The sequence below is a fragment of the Perna viridis genome, chromosome 8, assembly GCF_037379345.1.
Source record: "Perna viridis isolate PV_CMFRI_1.1 ecotype Kerala chromosome 8, ASM3737934v1, whole genome shotgun sequence".
Lineage (NCBI taxonomy): Eukaryota > Metazoa > Mollusca > Bivalvia > Mytilida > Mytilidae > Perna > Perna viridis.
Window position 1 is genome coordinate 38,207,371 of NC_142452.1, and position 18,415 is coordinate 38,225,785.

At 35.0% G+C, this 18,415-nt stretch overlaps 1 protein-coding gene across 33 annotated transcripts in view; it reads left to right on the forward strand.

Moving 5' to 3' along the window:
• The window catches only part of LOC148610408 (uncharacterized), a 64,479-nt gene that overhangs the window by 9,318 nt on the left and 36,746 nt on the right, over positions 1-18,415 (forward strand). The window contains exons 5-6 of one of the 33 annotated variants that reach the window (XM_088543071.1): positions 14,743-15,174; positions 15,557-15,692. The exons of 20 other annotated variants lie outside the window; for them this stretch is intronic. In XM_088543071.1, coding sequence (XP_088399197.1) covers positions 14,743-15,140 — 398 coding nt within the window. In that variant the 3' untranslated portion in view covers positions 15,141-15,174; positions 15,557-15,692. 12 more of the 33 variants (XM_088543104.1, XM_088543084.1, XM_088543086.1 and 9 more) reach the window with 12 other exon arrangements.

The window sequence follows — 18,415 nt, forward strand, 5'->3', positions numbered from 1 at the left end:
GCGCATTTTTGTCAGCTTGCTAAACTTGTGCACTTCTGTTTAAACATATAATACCTCGGGGGGTTTTTTTTTGTTTGTTTGTTATTGGTACATTTATGTACATGTATAAATCCATGTTAGTTAAAAAAAAAATCTATCATATGTCTGTGTGATTGTATTGGTTTATATTCTTTAAAATGATTGATTGATTGATTGTTGGGGTTTAACGTCCGAGCAGTTCTTTAAAATGACATGATGTACAAATTTTAAATTTGTAAAACAGATTGGTATATCTTTTCTAGTGTACTGTATTGTATATACACCTAAAATTTTATAAAGTTCATGTACATACACATGTAAAATATATGTTTTTTAATAGATGTGCACAAGTTGGAGGTAGTAAGTTGATGAGGGTCCCTTTGTTTGGAAGTAGTATTTTAAATCTAAATATGAACTTCTTTGAGACACCCCATGTTATTGTGGGTGATGTCTGGACAAATAGGGATATCCAAGAAAGAGATTTCCATTGACCAATTTTGCATGGCACTGTACCATGCTGCCTTCATCATGAATTTAACTATATGCCCCCAATACGCCAAATCCAGCTTTCAGTTGTAGGTTTTTTTATCACATTTGCCATTTGATATACATTCCTATAGTGTTGGCATCCATTTATGATACTTTTACATCTCACTAAGGTGAAAGCTGTTATAGGTTGTAGAAAATAAATTGCTCTCATGCATAGGTGGGGTGCCCCCCAATATAACCTTTTGTAATGGCTTAGTGCCCTCAAAATAAATAAAGCACCATGCCTTCACATATTTCTAGGGAAGTAATTTCTAGAACACCTGTTCTGTTTCTGCATTGTAAGTTCAAAAAATCTCTTCTGAACTGCCTATCTTTCCTTACATTTATAGAATATCCCTACTATTGACTGTCCTGTGACTCAATATCTGACAGAACCTTTAGCTTCAGCTGCTTCATATTTAAAACTACAAGCCCAAAACGATCATTTCGTCAAATTCTCCAAAAGACTAAGCTATTCGAAGTGAACAAAATTCCAGATATGTACTTTCATGTAGAATGTAAATTGTGTACCTCCCTATTACTATGCGAGTACAACTTTGTTATACACAGAGTTCTTAGCTTACAATTTTCGTTACTTAAAGTTTACCTAGATCCTGAAAATTTGAAATGAAATCTACATGTAGCTATATGCATTCCCTGTAACATATTTCCAAGATACATGTATTTATAAGAGATGTTTGGCTTGTGGATAATGCTTTTTACAAGCCTAGTCAGGGTCAACTAGAATGATACATGCATTTACATGTTAAGAAATTGACATTTTTGGAGTGGAAACTTAACATGCTGTCAATGCATATACTTGTACCATTATTCTAGGAGGATGTCACAAATGATATTTCGGGGTGGAATTGTAATCCATATTTGTACAGTTTAGGGAGTTACATGTATACATCTAGTTTTGAACATTCTGCAGCTAGACAAAAAAGACTTCTGATTCAATGGTTTCTAAAAAATAAGAGTAAATATTAATCTCTTCTCCCATCATCAGTCTGAGCCAAAATCTTCTGATTCTGCATTGAAATGTGTAAGAATGAATGAACTAATATTCAACATTAGTGTTCTTGATTATCACAGAACTGTTGAGGGTTATAATCATAATATAATTTGCCAACAACATGTACATTGTAAAGTGTATTAACCTTTACAAGTTCTGTATACATGCACATTTAGGCACTGGATTTTTTTAAAAAGTACACATGATTTTTTGATAGCCTTGTGGCAGTTTAAACAAAATCATGCTAAGTCTTCAAAGTCAACAAAATTCTTTTTTTTTTTTTTTGCTTTTAAAAAACTTTCTGATCAACTAAGTACATGTATTAATTTGTTTGAGAATGTGTTTTGATACCCTCCTGTAGTTATGCGATATCTATCCAACATATCATATTTGATCTAAGTATCAGAAGGCACTGTAAAGGAGTATTTTGGCATGTGTCAAGTTTGAAAGCTTTCCTTGGTTTTACTATCATGAGTAGCTTTAACTATACTATATCAGGTATTGATGCATTTAGTCTTTTACAGTGAATTATATGCTGGTGTATAACCAGGTAAAATGCCAACATTTCCAATATACAGTTCCAATGTACAATCATGATTTAAAAGTTATTTGTCTTTTTATGGCTCCCAAAACCATCATTCTTATTCAGTGTGTTTAATCTACATGTACATTCATTCTTTCACTGTTGATTTATCACTATGAAAAAATTATTGTGTTTTATTTCACATGTATGTAATGAAGAGATGGCTTAGAACTTGTTTTATGTGTAATTAACATAACAAGGCAAAAATCTCGTGATTCTTGGAAGAGAAATTTGAAGATTTTTATCTTGTTGTTCATGTACTTGAATCTACTTGTCTATAAACCATTAACTAAACAGACTACATGTATGTTTGGCTAAAAAATAAAGTCTTGTTTCCTGCCACCATCAAAAGAAAATAAGGTACTCTAGATTCGTAAAGAAGTTAATTGGTTTTTTTTAAAAAACATTTTACAATGACTAAATGGGGAAACAATATAGACTAAACTTTAATGGTGCTTGAGCCAAAATGACCATAACATGTTTAGGGTTGGTAGGGTAGCAGAAAACAGACCTATTATTCTTTTTGCCTGATAGAAGTGTGATTAATCACTACATTTGTGTAATGCTGAATATTTTCAATTCTAGGCAATTAGCTCACTGCTAAGTAAAATTATGTAGAAATGAAAGGTTATTTGAATTTCGAGCTACTTTAAGATAGTGCGTGTTTTGAAACTCTGTTCTAGCATTCACAATGGCACTTTGACATGCATGTAGATCATGTTAAAATGAATTCAAACACTTACAAACCATTAAATAAATGTTTTCCATTGTTCATAACAGTAAATAAACATCAAGAGACAATGTGTCCAGTAAAAATTTTAGAAAAAAGGGATGATTATGAAACTAAAAATCCAATGCATCAACGTATACATTGTACATGCACAAACATACACAACACACTGGTAGGGAATTTCAGATAGAGGCACAGTTCTTAAAGATTAAAGAAAAGAGGTAAGAAAAGGACATACAAGAATGCCCAAATCTTACACTGAGAGTTCAGTAGGGGACATCATTAAGAAAAAAACAACCATAAAATGAAGGAAATTTAAAAAGAAAAATTGCTTGCCAACAAAAAATCTGACTTTCTTAAAAAGTTAAAAGATTGTTACAAATTAAACTGTCTTGCATATATATATATTTTTCTGATACTAGACATATTTTTAGAATAGATCATTTTATGATTTCATAAGGATGAATATCTACTAAATGAATGTATTGTGAAGTGTAATATAAAGTCTCAAAAAGTTATTGCAATGGTGGTTTTGTTTTCTGCTCCAAGACATTTAGTGCAATTGATATTCTTGTATATCCTGTAGTACATTTATATCATGTTTCCTGCTTTCTGTACAACTGGAAATTGTTATGTTCTTCAATGGAATGGCCGTTTTGTTGTTGGTCATAGATACTTCCTATTCATGTGGTAAATTAAATTCTGGATTTAAATGAAATTAACCAAGGGGACCTACATGTATATCACCAAAGTAAGGTGTGGATTGTTTTGATTGATTACGCTTTTTAATTTACCAATTGGTGGCAAAAAAACAAAGGTTTCAAGAAACTTTAATACATCATTGATATCTTCTTGGGGATTAAAATGAAACTTAGTATGAAGTATGATTTCGACAAGTACAAAATTCTTCAGTTCCATTGGTAATCCCAGTTAAACAGTGTATTTTGATTTCATACTGCACTATGTAAAGAACTTCTCATTTTGGAGTTCTTTGACCATAAAGGTTCTGTATCAGATATAACTGCAGGAAAACATCAAACTTCAATGTAGTGTCCATAGTTGCCCCTCATGTTTAGATTCTACCTCTAAGGTTGTATCAAGCTGTGCCAGCTGAGCATTTTATTGTTTTCATGTTTATATGAATACCTTTGTTGGTTTCCAGTTGTTGACTTTAGCAGTTGTAAACATCTGGCGTCAATTTCACAAAAAGTCCTAAGTGTAAAATTGATCGGAAGTAATGATGACTAATTTTAGGAAGGATGTATAAGTACCAGGATCTGGTTTCAAAAACAGTTTAAAATCCTTTTTTTCACTCAACTTTTGACCGATCAGATTTTATTTAATCAAAAATTCGAGGAAATTCTAAATAAATTTAATGTTATAAATAAATGAAACCTAGACCTGATGGTACAGAATTTCCTGAGTAGTGAGATGTAGCATTACACAGGATTCCACTGTATAGTGCTAGTCAGTTGTTCTCATCCTGAAATGCAAGATATATCTGCCAGAGGACTGTTAAACAATAATCAATCAATTAATCCATTGACATTGCAAGTTATTGAGTAGCAGTGTGGTTATTCCAAGAAATCTTGGACTAAGGCTGGATACTCCTTATATGAATTATGTAATAAATAATAAAAATATCTTACTGGTGTTGGCCTATTTTTAATTACATTCAGATGCATTCACACTTGAAGCATGGAAATCAGACACAAAAGACAAACTTAAAACATTGAAATTGGAATGTAAAGGATTGAAAAGAAAGAGATTGAATACAAGCAATCATTTATTGTATATAGCAATACATCAACACAGAGGAGTTAAGGGAATTGCACATTTAAGTTGTGACTTGGATCAGGTGCATCCATATGGTACCAACAAGCTGCTTACCAAAAAATGAACTGAAAGAAAGTTTTAAAAAACTGTCAGATAAAGAAATCAACCTGGTTGGGAAGTACTAATCTTTTCATGACAAGAAATTAATTTTGAAAAAGGAATGTTATACTGAAGTTAGACTAGTACATGTATTTTTTACTAAACACAAATGTCGAAGTAATAAGAATAACAACAACTGTCCTGAAATAGAATTCTTAGTGCTAAATATCCAGAATCCAAAGGTCTGTTCAAGCAGGCTTAGTCATTCTGATTGAAATGTACATGTATATAAATGTTTGTAGGTACACGTGACCGAGTGCGGAATCCCAATAAGGTACGTATTTCATTTGACTCACAAAAATTCTTCTGCCAACAAAAAAAAAGCACCGGCTAACACGCTTGTTTCAAATCTAGGCTTTCTGAAACGTTAAAAATGTGCGATAGTATGCGAGACAATTCAGGCGTTCAACATGATAAACGTCGTGCACATGTGTCCAATAAACTTAAGCCATCTCTTCAAATAATTCAGTCGACGAATTTTGGGAACAATTGTGTGTATATTTGCACAAAAACCCGTCGACTGGATTATTCGGGTTAAAATATTAAATAGAAGAAATGTTCTTCGTACATCTGTAACTTGAAATGACGGGGTTTGAAATTACTTGAATGAAGAACGATTTCCGGTTACATTAAGGATTGAGGAACGACATGTTCCGCATGTATGCTTGACTTGAAAATGAAAATCTGTTGTAAAAGTGTTGACATAATGGCTATTTACAACTACGAGAAGAATTTACTTAAAAAGACATTAAAACATGCGAAATTGAATCAACCAACTCCAATAACAAAAAAAAGTATCAGTCCTCGAAAATTAAATGTTTGAAATATACAGTGTATGGATAATAATTTATGATGTAATTTGTGGAGGTTTCGCTTAAGCTTTGATGCGTATTTATAGTTCGATACATTGTGGGATACCAAGGAGGGGGTTGGATAATATTGAATTATTCAGGAGTTGAAATATTGTATCATTTTGATGTTAAGTTTTAAATGGAAAGAACCGGGATGGTGGGAAACAGTCGTAAGATAATTCTAACTTGGAATTATACTCATTTTATCAGTTAGATGTTTAATTGGAAGTTTATTGTTGAGAAGTTCATTGTTGAGATTTTGGTCAATTGCCATTGCGTTTTCGAGGTGTCATTTCGAGTTTTAAGGTCCCCACAAATAGTTCTTTTCTGGAAGCTTTTTTTCTGTATGTTTTCATAGTATTTGAAGTATACTACTCTTTTTTTCTTAATGTTGGTTCCTGTTTTTGTAACCTGCGATTAATCTAATGGATACCACTAACCTACTTTGAAGAGCTGGGCATGGACGATGTTGAAAGTATAGACTTATCTACCCCTATCTGCTTTCAGACTTTCAGAGTTACGTGGAATGGGCCAAACGTACTTCAGCCAAAAAGCGTCGCCGTACCAGCCGAAAACCAGCACCTACCAAGGATACTGCTGTTTCTTACATTCTTGACAATAAGGACAGCCTAAATCCACAGTGTAGAATATGCAATGTTTTTCTGACATCTATTGAGGATTTGAAAGCTCATCAACGGGATCAGCACCAGGAATATACATTTTTCTGCAAGTTATGTGGAAAAGGATTTAAAACTTGGAATGGGCATGCCGGTCATATGGAAAGACACAAGAGAGGGGAGATGTAAAATCAGAGAAAATCGACAAAGAAATGATTACCATTGATAATGTTGTACATAAGAGTCGATATGTAGGTTAAGATCGATGGTATCCATTAGAAACAAGTAATATAAAGTATGGGGAATATTGATTTTTGTGTTGTTACATATTGTAATCAATAAGACGACTTGCTGTATTGATTTACTGCTGAGGTGGCGTGAGGCTCCATGTAGGATAATTTGTTATGTTCAATAATCAATTAAAAATTTCTTGTTTGTGGAAGGAATTTTTTGTTGTGTACAGGGGATTTATAAAGTTGAAATGGCATGACCCCCATGCAGGATAATTGGTTGTGTTCAATAACGAAAGAAAAAAAAATGTTTTGTGAAAATTTGTATACAATGGTTGTAGACGTGTTAAAGAATGATCTGACTGCGGTTTTAAGTTCTTTTGAATTGAATTTAAAGATATCATCGCTTATTTTATTATGTTAAATTGTGTGTAGAAAATGCATAATAATAAACTTGAAATCATTTTCTCTGTATAACTGTTGTATCTTCGTGACAGGAGTAGTTAACCTGTAGGATGAACTTTGGAAGAGGTTAAAATAGAACACGTTCATCTAGTCCAAGATATATTTAAGGTGTATATTTTAATAGATATCATTACCCGAAGTGATCTTGGACTGTGCAGTTAAAAACAACATGTAGATAATGTGTCAATTAGTTGATTTGAATACATAAATACCAATCATATATGTTGATTGATTGATTGATTGTTGGGGTTTAACGTCGGAGCAGCAATATTTCAGCTATATTCAGACATGAAATGAATATATGAACATGAAATGGATGATAAAATGAACATGAAATGATGATGAAATGAAAAAAGGGATGGGACTGAAGGGTAATAGGGTCGACAAATTTTGATTGCCAGTAGTAGAAAAAGGAAGGGATGGGTAGGGTAGGGCAATTTAGCCTCCTGTGGACGAGGAACGCGACATCTTTCCCAATACGGTGCACCACTATGGTTTGCGGTGAGGTTTTCCGTATTATAGCCTGACAACCCTAGCATGTAGCACGCCAGGGGTACCCCATTCCACCACCGGGGCACACATCCCAGTTGCTCTATGGCCAGAGCGCCCAGCCCCCGGCTAGGTTTCTGAGCACTATTTAGTCGCCTTTTACGACAAGCGTAACGCTGCTGCAGGCCTATTCTTTTGACACCTGGACCTACACGGAGCATCATATATGTTGAAAGTGGAAACGAGTTTTTGTAGTCTCGAATACTATTATGTTATATAAAAACTATATCAGTAGACACCGACAGTTTCCCGAAGGATCAAGAACAAATTCATTTAATTGATTAGCGCATGACCGCAAACAAAAACTGTGATCAATTGATAATGGTATCGTTCTGTCTTCGTCGTCATATGTAGAGTTTTGGTGTCCGTGCAGTTGAAATAACTATGGATTCTGGCTAAATTCATATCTTGTGTCAAATTTGAGATAATCTTAATTTAGAGCAGAATCAAGCTTGAATGGTGTGTCTACTTGCTCCAACAGTTAGGCGCTCGACCTTTGCAGTAGCATCAAGTTGCCCTGCGAGGCATTATATTCACATGGAATTGGACATTTGAACAATATCGTCCTTTGGCAAACTTAGCCTGTAATTTTTTTATTAAGTTTTTATATAACTACCCTCTGTGAAAAAGACATGGTTCATTTTATGAGGGCTTTTCTTTTCAGCCAATCTTACTCCATATCAGAGACGCAACTTGTCGACTGAAATGCTTAATGAACGCAGGAGACGAAAAAGGAGCGAAGTCAACCGGCGGTACTATTTAAAACGAAAGATGATGCGACAGAGAAGAATGTTGAAGAAAGATAACATCTAGAATAGCGTCGGCATCACGAAGACAAAAATACAAACTACATTGAAAGAGTGACAAATCGTTTGAAGAAAGAATAAATCCATCGTGTCTTTTTTCTTTACATAACCAGATAGTTGCATTGTGAAGATGTAGTATCCTACATATATGTTGACGCACACAAGCTAATGTAGATAAAATAGTACACTTTTGACCGTATTCTACTTAATCTTCCAAATATGCATGTAAATCTTTAAATATTTTTAAGACAAGCTTTATATATTTGTTTACTCTGTTACCTTCAACGTCTACGGTGTAATTAAAGTGGAATGAGACAGTCTGAAGACACCTTTGTTATTTAAGCAGTAGTGATATCTGCATTATATTTGTGATTTCTAGTAACTTAACATGTTTTGTAAGGGGCTCCACAACAAATACTAGTATATCATAGACAGTTTGTTTCTAGTTGTAATTGTAAACATGAAACTAAGTTAACCTGGAGGAAAGGGGATGCATGGTGGTAAAGTGTGAAATTGAGTTTATGTACAAGCGTACACCATTGCAAAAAAATATTACCTAAACATCGCTTAACAGTAGAATTTTGGAACGTATTTTTGATAAAAAATAAAATGCATTTGATCAACTGAAACTTGCGCGGTCTGTTAAAGTGTAAGTGTTTGTAAGAATCAGGCAAAATGGAAAAAAAAACATTCATGTCAAACCCCCGCCGTTCTAACAATGAAATATCACACAAGGATACTTTCTCTATTTGAAAAGGCCATTATTTGATCTCTGCATCACTGGCTTTGCTCAGAAATTTTTCGGTAGAATGTTAAAAAAAATGAGGTTTTGTGAGAGATACCTGCCGTTTAAAATGTTCATTTTCAGTGCATTTCAATGAAATTGTAACTCAGTGGGCCAGCATGATACGGTGCAAATAGTCAAATTACACTATCAAATTGATGGGTTTTTTTATACCATGTTTCACCTGATTCTTACGGGGGCTGATACTTTAATGGTCAATTAGTATAATATTGTCATTACTTACTCTGAAGAAGCGTCTCGCGTTACAGGGGCTGATACTTCATTGGTCTGTTAGTATAATATTGTCATTGCTTACTCCTAAGGAGCGTCTCGCGTTACAGGGGCTGATATTTTATTGGTCTGTTATTATAATATTGTCATTGCTTACTCCCAAGGAGCGTCTCGCGTTTCTGGGGCTGATACTTCATAGGGCTGTTAGTATAATATTGTTATTGCTTACTCCTAAGGAGCGTCTCGCGGACGACAGTTTTTGTTGGTCTGTAAAATATTTCGATGTAGTTGCGTTATTGTTTCATAGTTACCTATTATTACTTTTATATAAACGGAAAGTATTTTTGAAAGAGGAATTGGTCGAAGCAGAGCATGTTGAACGAATGACTGATAGTTGACTGCTGATACTGTACGTATTGAATATATTTCCTCCCCAGAAGATTGTTTGAGTACTATATGGTTGTAAATTACTGCTGAGTTGACGTGTAGCATTATATAGCTGACAAAGGTTTGGTACATCGGAAGCCTCCAATCAAGTCTTGTAATACATGATGAGTTTGTTTTCACCACCGCAGATCGATATACATGTCCACTTTAAGTACCAGTCCACGTAAAATTCAGACACTGCCAATGGCAAAGTGATTCATGATGTGGAAAAACCCACCAAACAAATAATGTTTTTTCAGTCAACATATGCTATAATTTCACCTAACGATAAACATTTCTGTAGTTAAGTCTGCACTTTTTAGAGAATCATACATTTTTTTTTTTTTTTTGGGGGGGGGGGGGGGGGGGGGGGTTTGACGTGCATGAAGCACCTTCTGTCTGATTTTTAGGAAGACTGATACTTGATTTGAAGTAAGTGGATTGTTGTTTGAAGATAATGGTCTTTGGTTTCGTTGTTGTCTGTAATTGACTGCATTGCAAACGATCGGCTATTCAATTATATTTGTCCTTTTCAGGGTGGGGTCCCGTTGCTGTGTGGCATAGTTCTGATGGTGTACATTGGAATAGCAACAGTTCTGGATATCAAGTTCAATATATGTCGAAAGCCCAACCAGGATCGCATAATTTGATTCCTCTAACCTCATCTAGTAACAAACCGTGTGCTTTGTGTAAAAAGAATAACATTCGAACTGCTACTGGGCTACCAACAAAAACTTATTACAAATGTGACACGTGCGATGTGTGCCTCTGTAGACCACAAGTTCGTGATTGTTTCGTACAATATCACGACGAAATGTTCAAACACGGCAAAATGATTTGATATGTTTCTTGTGCAAGACCTACATCTCCCTTAGTAATAAAGTTAGTTATAAATCTCAACGACTATTTCCTGTAAGTCAAGAGGTCGTTTAATGTGACCCACTTGGTGTTTCTATGTTACCCTTTCATTAACCGGATAAAAACTTGTAGCTTGTTTCAGTGGTTGTTTCCCTAAATGTGACGTCTTTGTTTTCTTCTGTGATAATAGCTCATACCATTCTAAATATGGTTAATTTGGTCTTCATTGTCCTTTCAGGAATCTTTCCAAGGGAAGAATTAAAAAAGGAAGAACCCAATCATACAGATTCGTGTACGAGGAATACAGTTCCTCATTCACAAGAGAACAGGCGATTAGAACCTACCCTCGATTTAATACCACTTCATAGACTCGTACACAATCAAGGTGGTCGGGCTTTGACTTGTCTGTATTGTAAACTTACGGGGTGTAAGACCGACAGGGGCTATTCAGTCCGATCGTATTATCGATGTAGAGCTTGCGATGTTGCGTTGTGTAGCAGCGGCTCTAGAAATTGTTATCAGTTATTTCATCAATATCTAAAACGGACTCGTAGTCCAAATCTGAAATGGGCCGACTTCCAGAATAACACATGATTAAGTTTTCACCATTTGCGAATAGCGGTTTCTCCATGAGTAATTCGGTATATCCTCTGTTTTTGTTTGTTTGAAAGTAGCTCGGGGAGAGTGCGAGACTAATTACTAGTACCCGGATGTTGTTTCCGAAGTGTAACATTTAACTGCTATATGCGTCTATTACAAGTTTTTTATGATAGTTTCCAGTTCGTTAGTACCGATTCATTTTGAAAGCGATAGAATATTGTATGGTTGGTCTAAAAATGTATGAAATTCCGAGTTGATTTCTATCGTTTATCCTTTCAGAGGCCTCCGACACGAGTCTATGTTTTACAAACCAACACGTGTTTGTCCGTGATGACACTGGTAGCAACAAGGCCTGTCTGATGTGTTCAGTTTTTGGCAACAAAACTAAATGTGGAGAAGCTAGGAAGACGTATTATAAATGTACAGCTTGTAACGTTTTCTTGTGTAAAGGTGATTCGAACTGCTTCAGAAATTTCCATCTTCTGATGGGAGAAACCGCCGTTACGTTGCATGGAAGTCGTAGAGAATTGCGGCAAACATTAGCTTCAAAATATGATGAATGGTGCAGTAAAACTTATAAAAACCCCACCGAATGACAATATAATATCTTGGATGCCTGTCATTGTATTCTCAATGATCGAGAAAATAGTATTATTGAAGTTGTTACGAATTTCTGATAATATTTTTTCAATTGACTCTTGTTGAACGCATCTTTAAAAGTATATAGTTGAATAAAACGGAATCTATCAGAATTTTAAATTGTTGTAACTTGAATCGTTTGGAATAATCCAGTCAGCCCGTTCGAATTTCATCTCAATTATCTTCGCTTCCACTGGTTGACTTCAAATTTATGTGGATTTATATAGATGGAAGTGAATTTGATTGCTGTTCGATATCAACTACCTGTTTCATGGTACTTTCCTATTTTACTGTATGGAACGAGATATGGGGAGAGGGTATATCTAGCACGACAACGCGTGCAATTTCATGTACATGTTTAACTTGCCCCTTTACTGGTTTCGATATATATATGTATGTTACGCTTCTTTCTGCTACGTGTGTATTGTGATGATAGTATTATATCAAAGCTATTCCTAAAATGTTTGCATTATCTTATATGGATTCAGTGGACCATTTCATTTTATCCAGGAATTATTTGTTTACCGAATTCTGAATTTCATTATTTCTTTCAGTTGACCCAATTCTCAACATTTATATACTCGTTACGTCGCTATACAGATACTGTATGTGCTGCTGTTGGCTTTAAAACCAATGATAGGAGGTCAAAAAGTATTATTAATGCCAGATGTGAACGTGCATGTACTTCTGTTTTGCACTGTTTCATGAGTTTCTCGGTAGCGAAGCAGTTGCCTTTCGTATCCATTTTGCTAGTGTAGGGGAATGAATCACTTAAATTGTACCATAAGTGCTATACTCCCAAAGTAAATTTAGATTGAATTTTTTGGGGGTTTAACTTGAATCAGTTAAGAATAAGGAGACAAAAAAATACCACTTTGATTCTGGTCAAATGCTTATCCTGTGTCAAATATCTATTAGAGATCTAACTTCAAAGCTGTATTAAGTTAGTATAGTGTCCATACTTGCACTAACTGTTCAGCGTTCAACATGTGCGGTCGTATCAAAGTGCGCCCCGCAAAGCATTTAATAGTTTAAGTAGATTTGAGTCTTTGAAGTTGTTTCGAGTTCGTAGTATCGATTCATTTTGAAAGCGATAGAATATTGTATGGTTTGGGCTTAAAATGTGTGAAATTCCAAGTTTATTTCTATCGTTTATCCTTTCAGAGGTCTCCGACAATAGAGGTAGTCTATTTTTTACAAACCAACACGTGTTTGTCCGTGACGACACTGGTAGCAACAAGGCCTGTCTGATGTGTTCAGTTTTTGGCAATAAAACTAAATGTGGAGATGCTAGGAAGACGTATTATAAATGTACAGCTTGTAACGTTTTCTTGTGTAAAGGTGATTCGAACTGCTTCAGAAATTTCCATCTTCTGATGGGAGAAACCGCTGTTACGATGCATGGAAGTCGTAGAGAGTTGCGGCAAACATTAGCATCAAAATACAATGAATGGTGCAGTAAAACTACTAAAAATCCCACCGAATGACAATATAATATCTTTGATGCCTGTCATTGTATTCTCCGTAATTATAAACATAGTAACAGTATGATAGATAAGACCTGTACATTCTGATTTACTTTCTCATTGGACGCGTATTGAACGCATATTTAAAGTATATAGTTGAATAAAATTACTATAACTACTAGCACTTTGAACATTTGATGCCTTGGTATAAACACTTAAATTTTGTTGTCGTTGGAATCTTCGTGTGATCAGATCTTCTCCAGTACACTTAGTCCAAAATTTAATGAGAACATTGTCAGTGTAGATCTAAATGATACTCCTGCATTCGAAATTTAGGATAAATCGCTCTCTGGACTCGATGCATAGAGTTTGATGTTTTAAAACAAATATTGTCGCTGTGTTACTTCGTCAATCTGATTTATATATTCCCACTCGACTATCAGATAGTAGATTGGAATCACCCCGTCAACCTGTTCGAATTCCATCTTCATTATCATTGCTTGAGTTTCATCTCAATTATCTTTGCTTCCACTGATTGATCCACTTCAAATTTGTTTTGTGGCTTTATTTAGGTGGAACTGAGTTTGCTTGTTGTTCGATATCGACAGCCTGTTTTGTGGTACTTTCCTATTTTACTGTATGGAACGAGATTGGGGTATATATTAGAAACATCATGGTCATGTTGAATTTGCCCCTTTAGATACGTATGTTTGTTGTGCTTCTTTCTGGTATCGGTATATCATGGTGCTAGCATTGTATCAACTAAATACTTGCATTATTTTTTTTTCTGGAATCGATGGAGTATTTCGTTGTTATTCAGGAATAATTTGTTTACCGAATTCGTTTTTACTTTCAGTTGACCCAACCAACCTGTCGGTTTCAATGCAACATTTATGTACTCGTGACGTCGTCAACAGATACTGTATAATGTGCTCTGTTGTTGGCAATAAAACCACCAAAAGTAAGGAGGTCAAAAAGTCGTATTACAAATGCCAGATGTGTAACGTGTACTTGTGCAGGGGTGAATCTAACTGTTTTGCCTTGTTCCATGAGCTTCTTGGTAGCGAAGTAATGACTTTTGTACACGACAGGTCGACGACCAAACAGATATTGAAGGCGAAGTATCAGCGCTTGTTCCGAGAACACAATTGAGGTGTTAGGTAACTGCCACGTGACTTGATTTCATGGTGTAGGGAACTCATTCTAACTGATCGACTGCATTTGTTTTGAACTACTGTGTTGTCCTATCTATATGAAAGAAAGTTGTATAGCTAGACATGGCTAGTATTCAGTTAAAAGTACGGAACTATTTCTTCAGATACTAGTGTTAGCTACTTTGCTGTCTTGTATGTGCAATGAATGATATTTTTTAAAGTTGCGCAGATATGAGAAAAGTGCTTCTTTCTTTCAGACGTTTCCAGGAATAAAAGAACTGACGAAAATCCTCAAGCACAGCACAGACTTGTGTATACTGAAGAAAAACGATTAAGAAAATGCGTTTATTGCTATCATAAAAATGTGAAGACTTACAGCGGACATGCTGTGACGTCATATTTCCAATGTCAGGCTTGTGGAGTTGCTTTGTGCAAGACCATGCGAACTTGCTTTGTTGATTTTCATAAGTACATCGAGGAATCTGGTAACCCGATACAAATCGTTGATGGACGAAGGAATCGGTCTATCAAGTCTGAAGCATGCACCATTCCTTCGTTTAGGTCGGATGGTCGATCATCTGTTGATACTTGTACCCAAGATCCTGCACAAGAATATACTTATTGCATCACCCTATCCTCTCCTGAATCTCAGTGATGTGGTCCCTGTTATTGGGTGCTCAATGAAAAAGGTTGAGGTTACATCATATTAACTTGAGTTGGCATATAAACTGTATCATAGACTTGTAAAAAGATGAAGGCAAAATGATTGTCTATATGTTGAATGAATAATGGTCAAATAGCAAGGAGTTGACATATAAAGGCGGGACTGAAATGGCGGGAAAGGGTTTTATTTTTACTTAAGTCGTGAAGACCCGATTGTACCTTCGTAGAAAATAACTGCTATACATGGAAGTTTGTCATTGACATGCAATTATTATATATAATAGCTAGTGTAGAAACCTATACGTGTAAGAAACTCGTTAAAATAACATTAAACACATCTTGCAAGTTTTATGATTAAGCTGAGTTAGTTTGTAAAATGTTGACATTGGATCTGTTTTCCATTTTCAGATCCACGAACTATAGAGACTGCAAAATCTAGCGATTTTTTCACATTCAAAGGAAACAAACCAATATCCCTCCAGCAGTTACAATCAGTTGGTCATTTCATTGTTCCCACGTTTGAGAGAAAACTAAGACCTTGTATTCTTTGCTCTATGTGTAAAGTAAAAACGAAGTCTGGATGGCGTGTGTATACACGATATAAATGTGCTGGTTGTGACGTTCCATTGTGTACCAAACACCGAGACTGTTTCTTGATCTATCATACCACTCTTCTTCAACACGCAGAGTCTTCAAACTTGTCTTGAGAAAAGGAACTTTTTGCTAATAAAAAAGCATATTGAAAAAAAAAGTATATGATAGTTTTTTGAAGATTTTTTCTGACATTTGACAGTTCTTACCGTCGTTTATGATTGTATAAATAGTGTTGGTTAGTTAATAATAAAAGCATTATTCAGTTTAACTATCGTTTTCCCTTTCAGAATATGCCGACAAACGATGCCATAGCCATAGAGATTTATTAGTTTGTTCATCCGTTTCTACTCTTGGAGCAATGGGTCACGTGTTAGTGAATAACCCGGATGGAAAGGCTAAGGCTTGTGTTTATTGTCTGAAAAATAATATCAAATCTAAAGCCGGATGGAAAGTTTATACTCGGAACAGGTGTTTGCTATGTGATGTTGCCTTGTGCACAAAAAACAGGCCATGTTTTTACCTACATCACAAGCCTTTATTAGACAACATAAATACATTTGGAACTGATTTACAGAAAGATTAACTTATTTGGAAGTTGATAGTAAATTCAGTCTAAGCATGCTTAAGCTGTATAATTAGTCTTTTGTAGTTGCTTATTGTGATCTGATTGATATTTTTACACTTTACGAACGGTCATCACTTTTAAAATTTTGTATATGTAAGAAATACTTGACTGATAAGCTAGAAGACGGGTTGATACAAATATGGCTTGTAAGTCTTGTTACTTGATCATGTGAATTCACGAGAATGGGTGAGAGTTCAAACTCCAATACTAAAGCTTACGAAGTGGTTCTTCATAGAGTAAAGACTACAATTTTATCAATGAAACTGTCTTATGCACAAATGTTATTTTAAGAGTATGACGCTTCAAAATATTTTACTTTCTGTGATAGAACGATTAATCGAGGGGTGGGGGGAGGGGGCATTTTTTCTATGCAATGAGGGGAGAATAGGTCTGTCGGCTCTTGTTTGATCATAGTTCAATATCACTTCTGAAAAATTGACATTATAACTCTCAAGTTCACGCATGATGGTTGTGATGGTTGTTTTACATTATTTACTACAATGTAAATACTACGAACCTAGATGAAAACCATACTCATATCTTGCAAATATAATGTTCAGACATTGTTCAACGACCATTATCTTAAATCACAATAATACGCTGAGAGCAGGAAGTCGTCTGCTTTTTAGTGCTCCTCATCCATATGTTAAAGAATTAATCGAATGGAATTATTTTTTTAAAATTGACTTCAGTTTCGGTACAATAGTTTCATTTTTGTTGTGATAAGTACTTTGTGGAATAATTATGGATCATTTTCATTGAGAATTCTGAGTAGTGTTGCTTAGTAGTATAATGGATTCTTTCGGCGTTCAGCAGCCACTTCCGCTCAGTATTATTAATAGTAAGGGTTTTACGTAACTTATTTGTTACACAAGACAACTTCAATAAAGCTAAATTTACTATTGCAAACTTATTAATTTTTGCGGGCTACTAATTTTCTCTATTTTTGCGGTGGACAGATAAGGAATAAAATAAGGACCCGCGAAATTTATTTTTTACCCTATAAAACGTTAATCATATGTGAAACCGCGAAAGATCATACCCGCGAATATGCTCATTTGACAGAATCCGCGAACATTAACAACCGTGAAAATTGATACGTTTACAGTTATCTTAATAATATTCTCAGAAGTATTGACTGCATTTTTAAATTGGTGACGCTATTGGTAATGTGAAATATTTACCTTTGTAACTACATGTCCCATTTTATCGTACGGTTCCAGACCCGACTTTCATCTGCCTCTTTTACTGTTTGTTTTCATCTGATTTTACCAAGTTGAGCTCGCTAAGTCAAAACAGAGAAAACATTTCTGTTTACAGTGTTGATACCTTTTTGTTTTCTTTGTTTCAGACCAATCTGGCCAAAGTATGGGGACTCTGCCATTTTATCCATATACGGGACAACGAATCGATAGTGCATCATGGGAAAAACTGAAATCTTTAGGCCATTGTATCACACCGACAGAGGGTCGGAAAGTTACTCCTTGTGTTTATTGCTCTATAAATTCTGTCCGTTCTAAGACAGGGCGTAAAACCTACACAAGAAATAAATGTGGGCTTTGTGATATACCGCTTTGTACAAAAAATAGAGACTGCTTTAATCTTTTCCATTGGTCGGTATTGGAGAAAATATTTGAGGGTTCAGGATAGACATAACGAATGGTATTACTGCTTTTGAACAGTCATTTGAAAAAAAAAAAATGAAATGTATATGTATAAATGTCTGTACAATTTGTATTGGGGATATATCGGTTATAAATAAAATTAGTTTGTTTTTTTTTTCTCTTGATATGATTATTTAACCAGATATTATAGGTTTATTGTTAACGTCATTTACCAAGCCACGTGTTGATTTCTTGGGTTTGAGCCGGGAGGAGGATTGTTAGGATTTTTCCAACTGTCCTATGGGTCTTGTCAAATGATCAATGATGGAAAATTGCATCGATTAACCTGTCCGATTCATAATCTTATGAAGCCATACCTCTAGATGCAAAAATAATTTAATAATCCATAAGATACCATGAAAACTTCCCCATTCATAAGGAGAT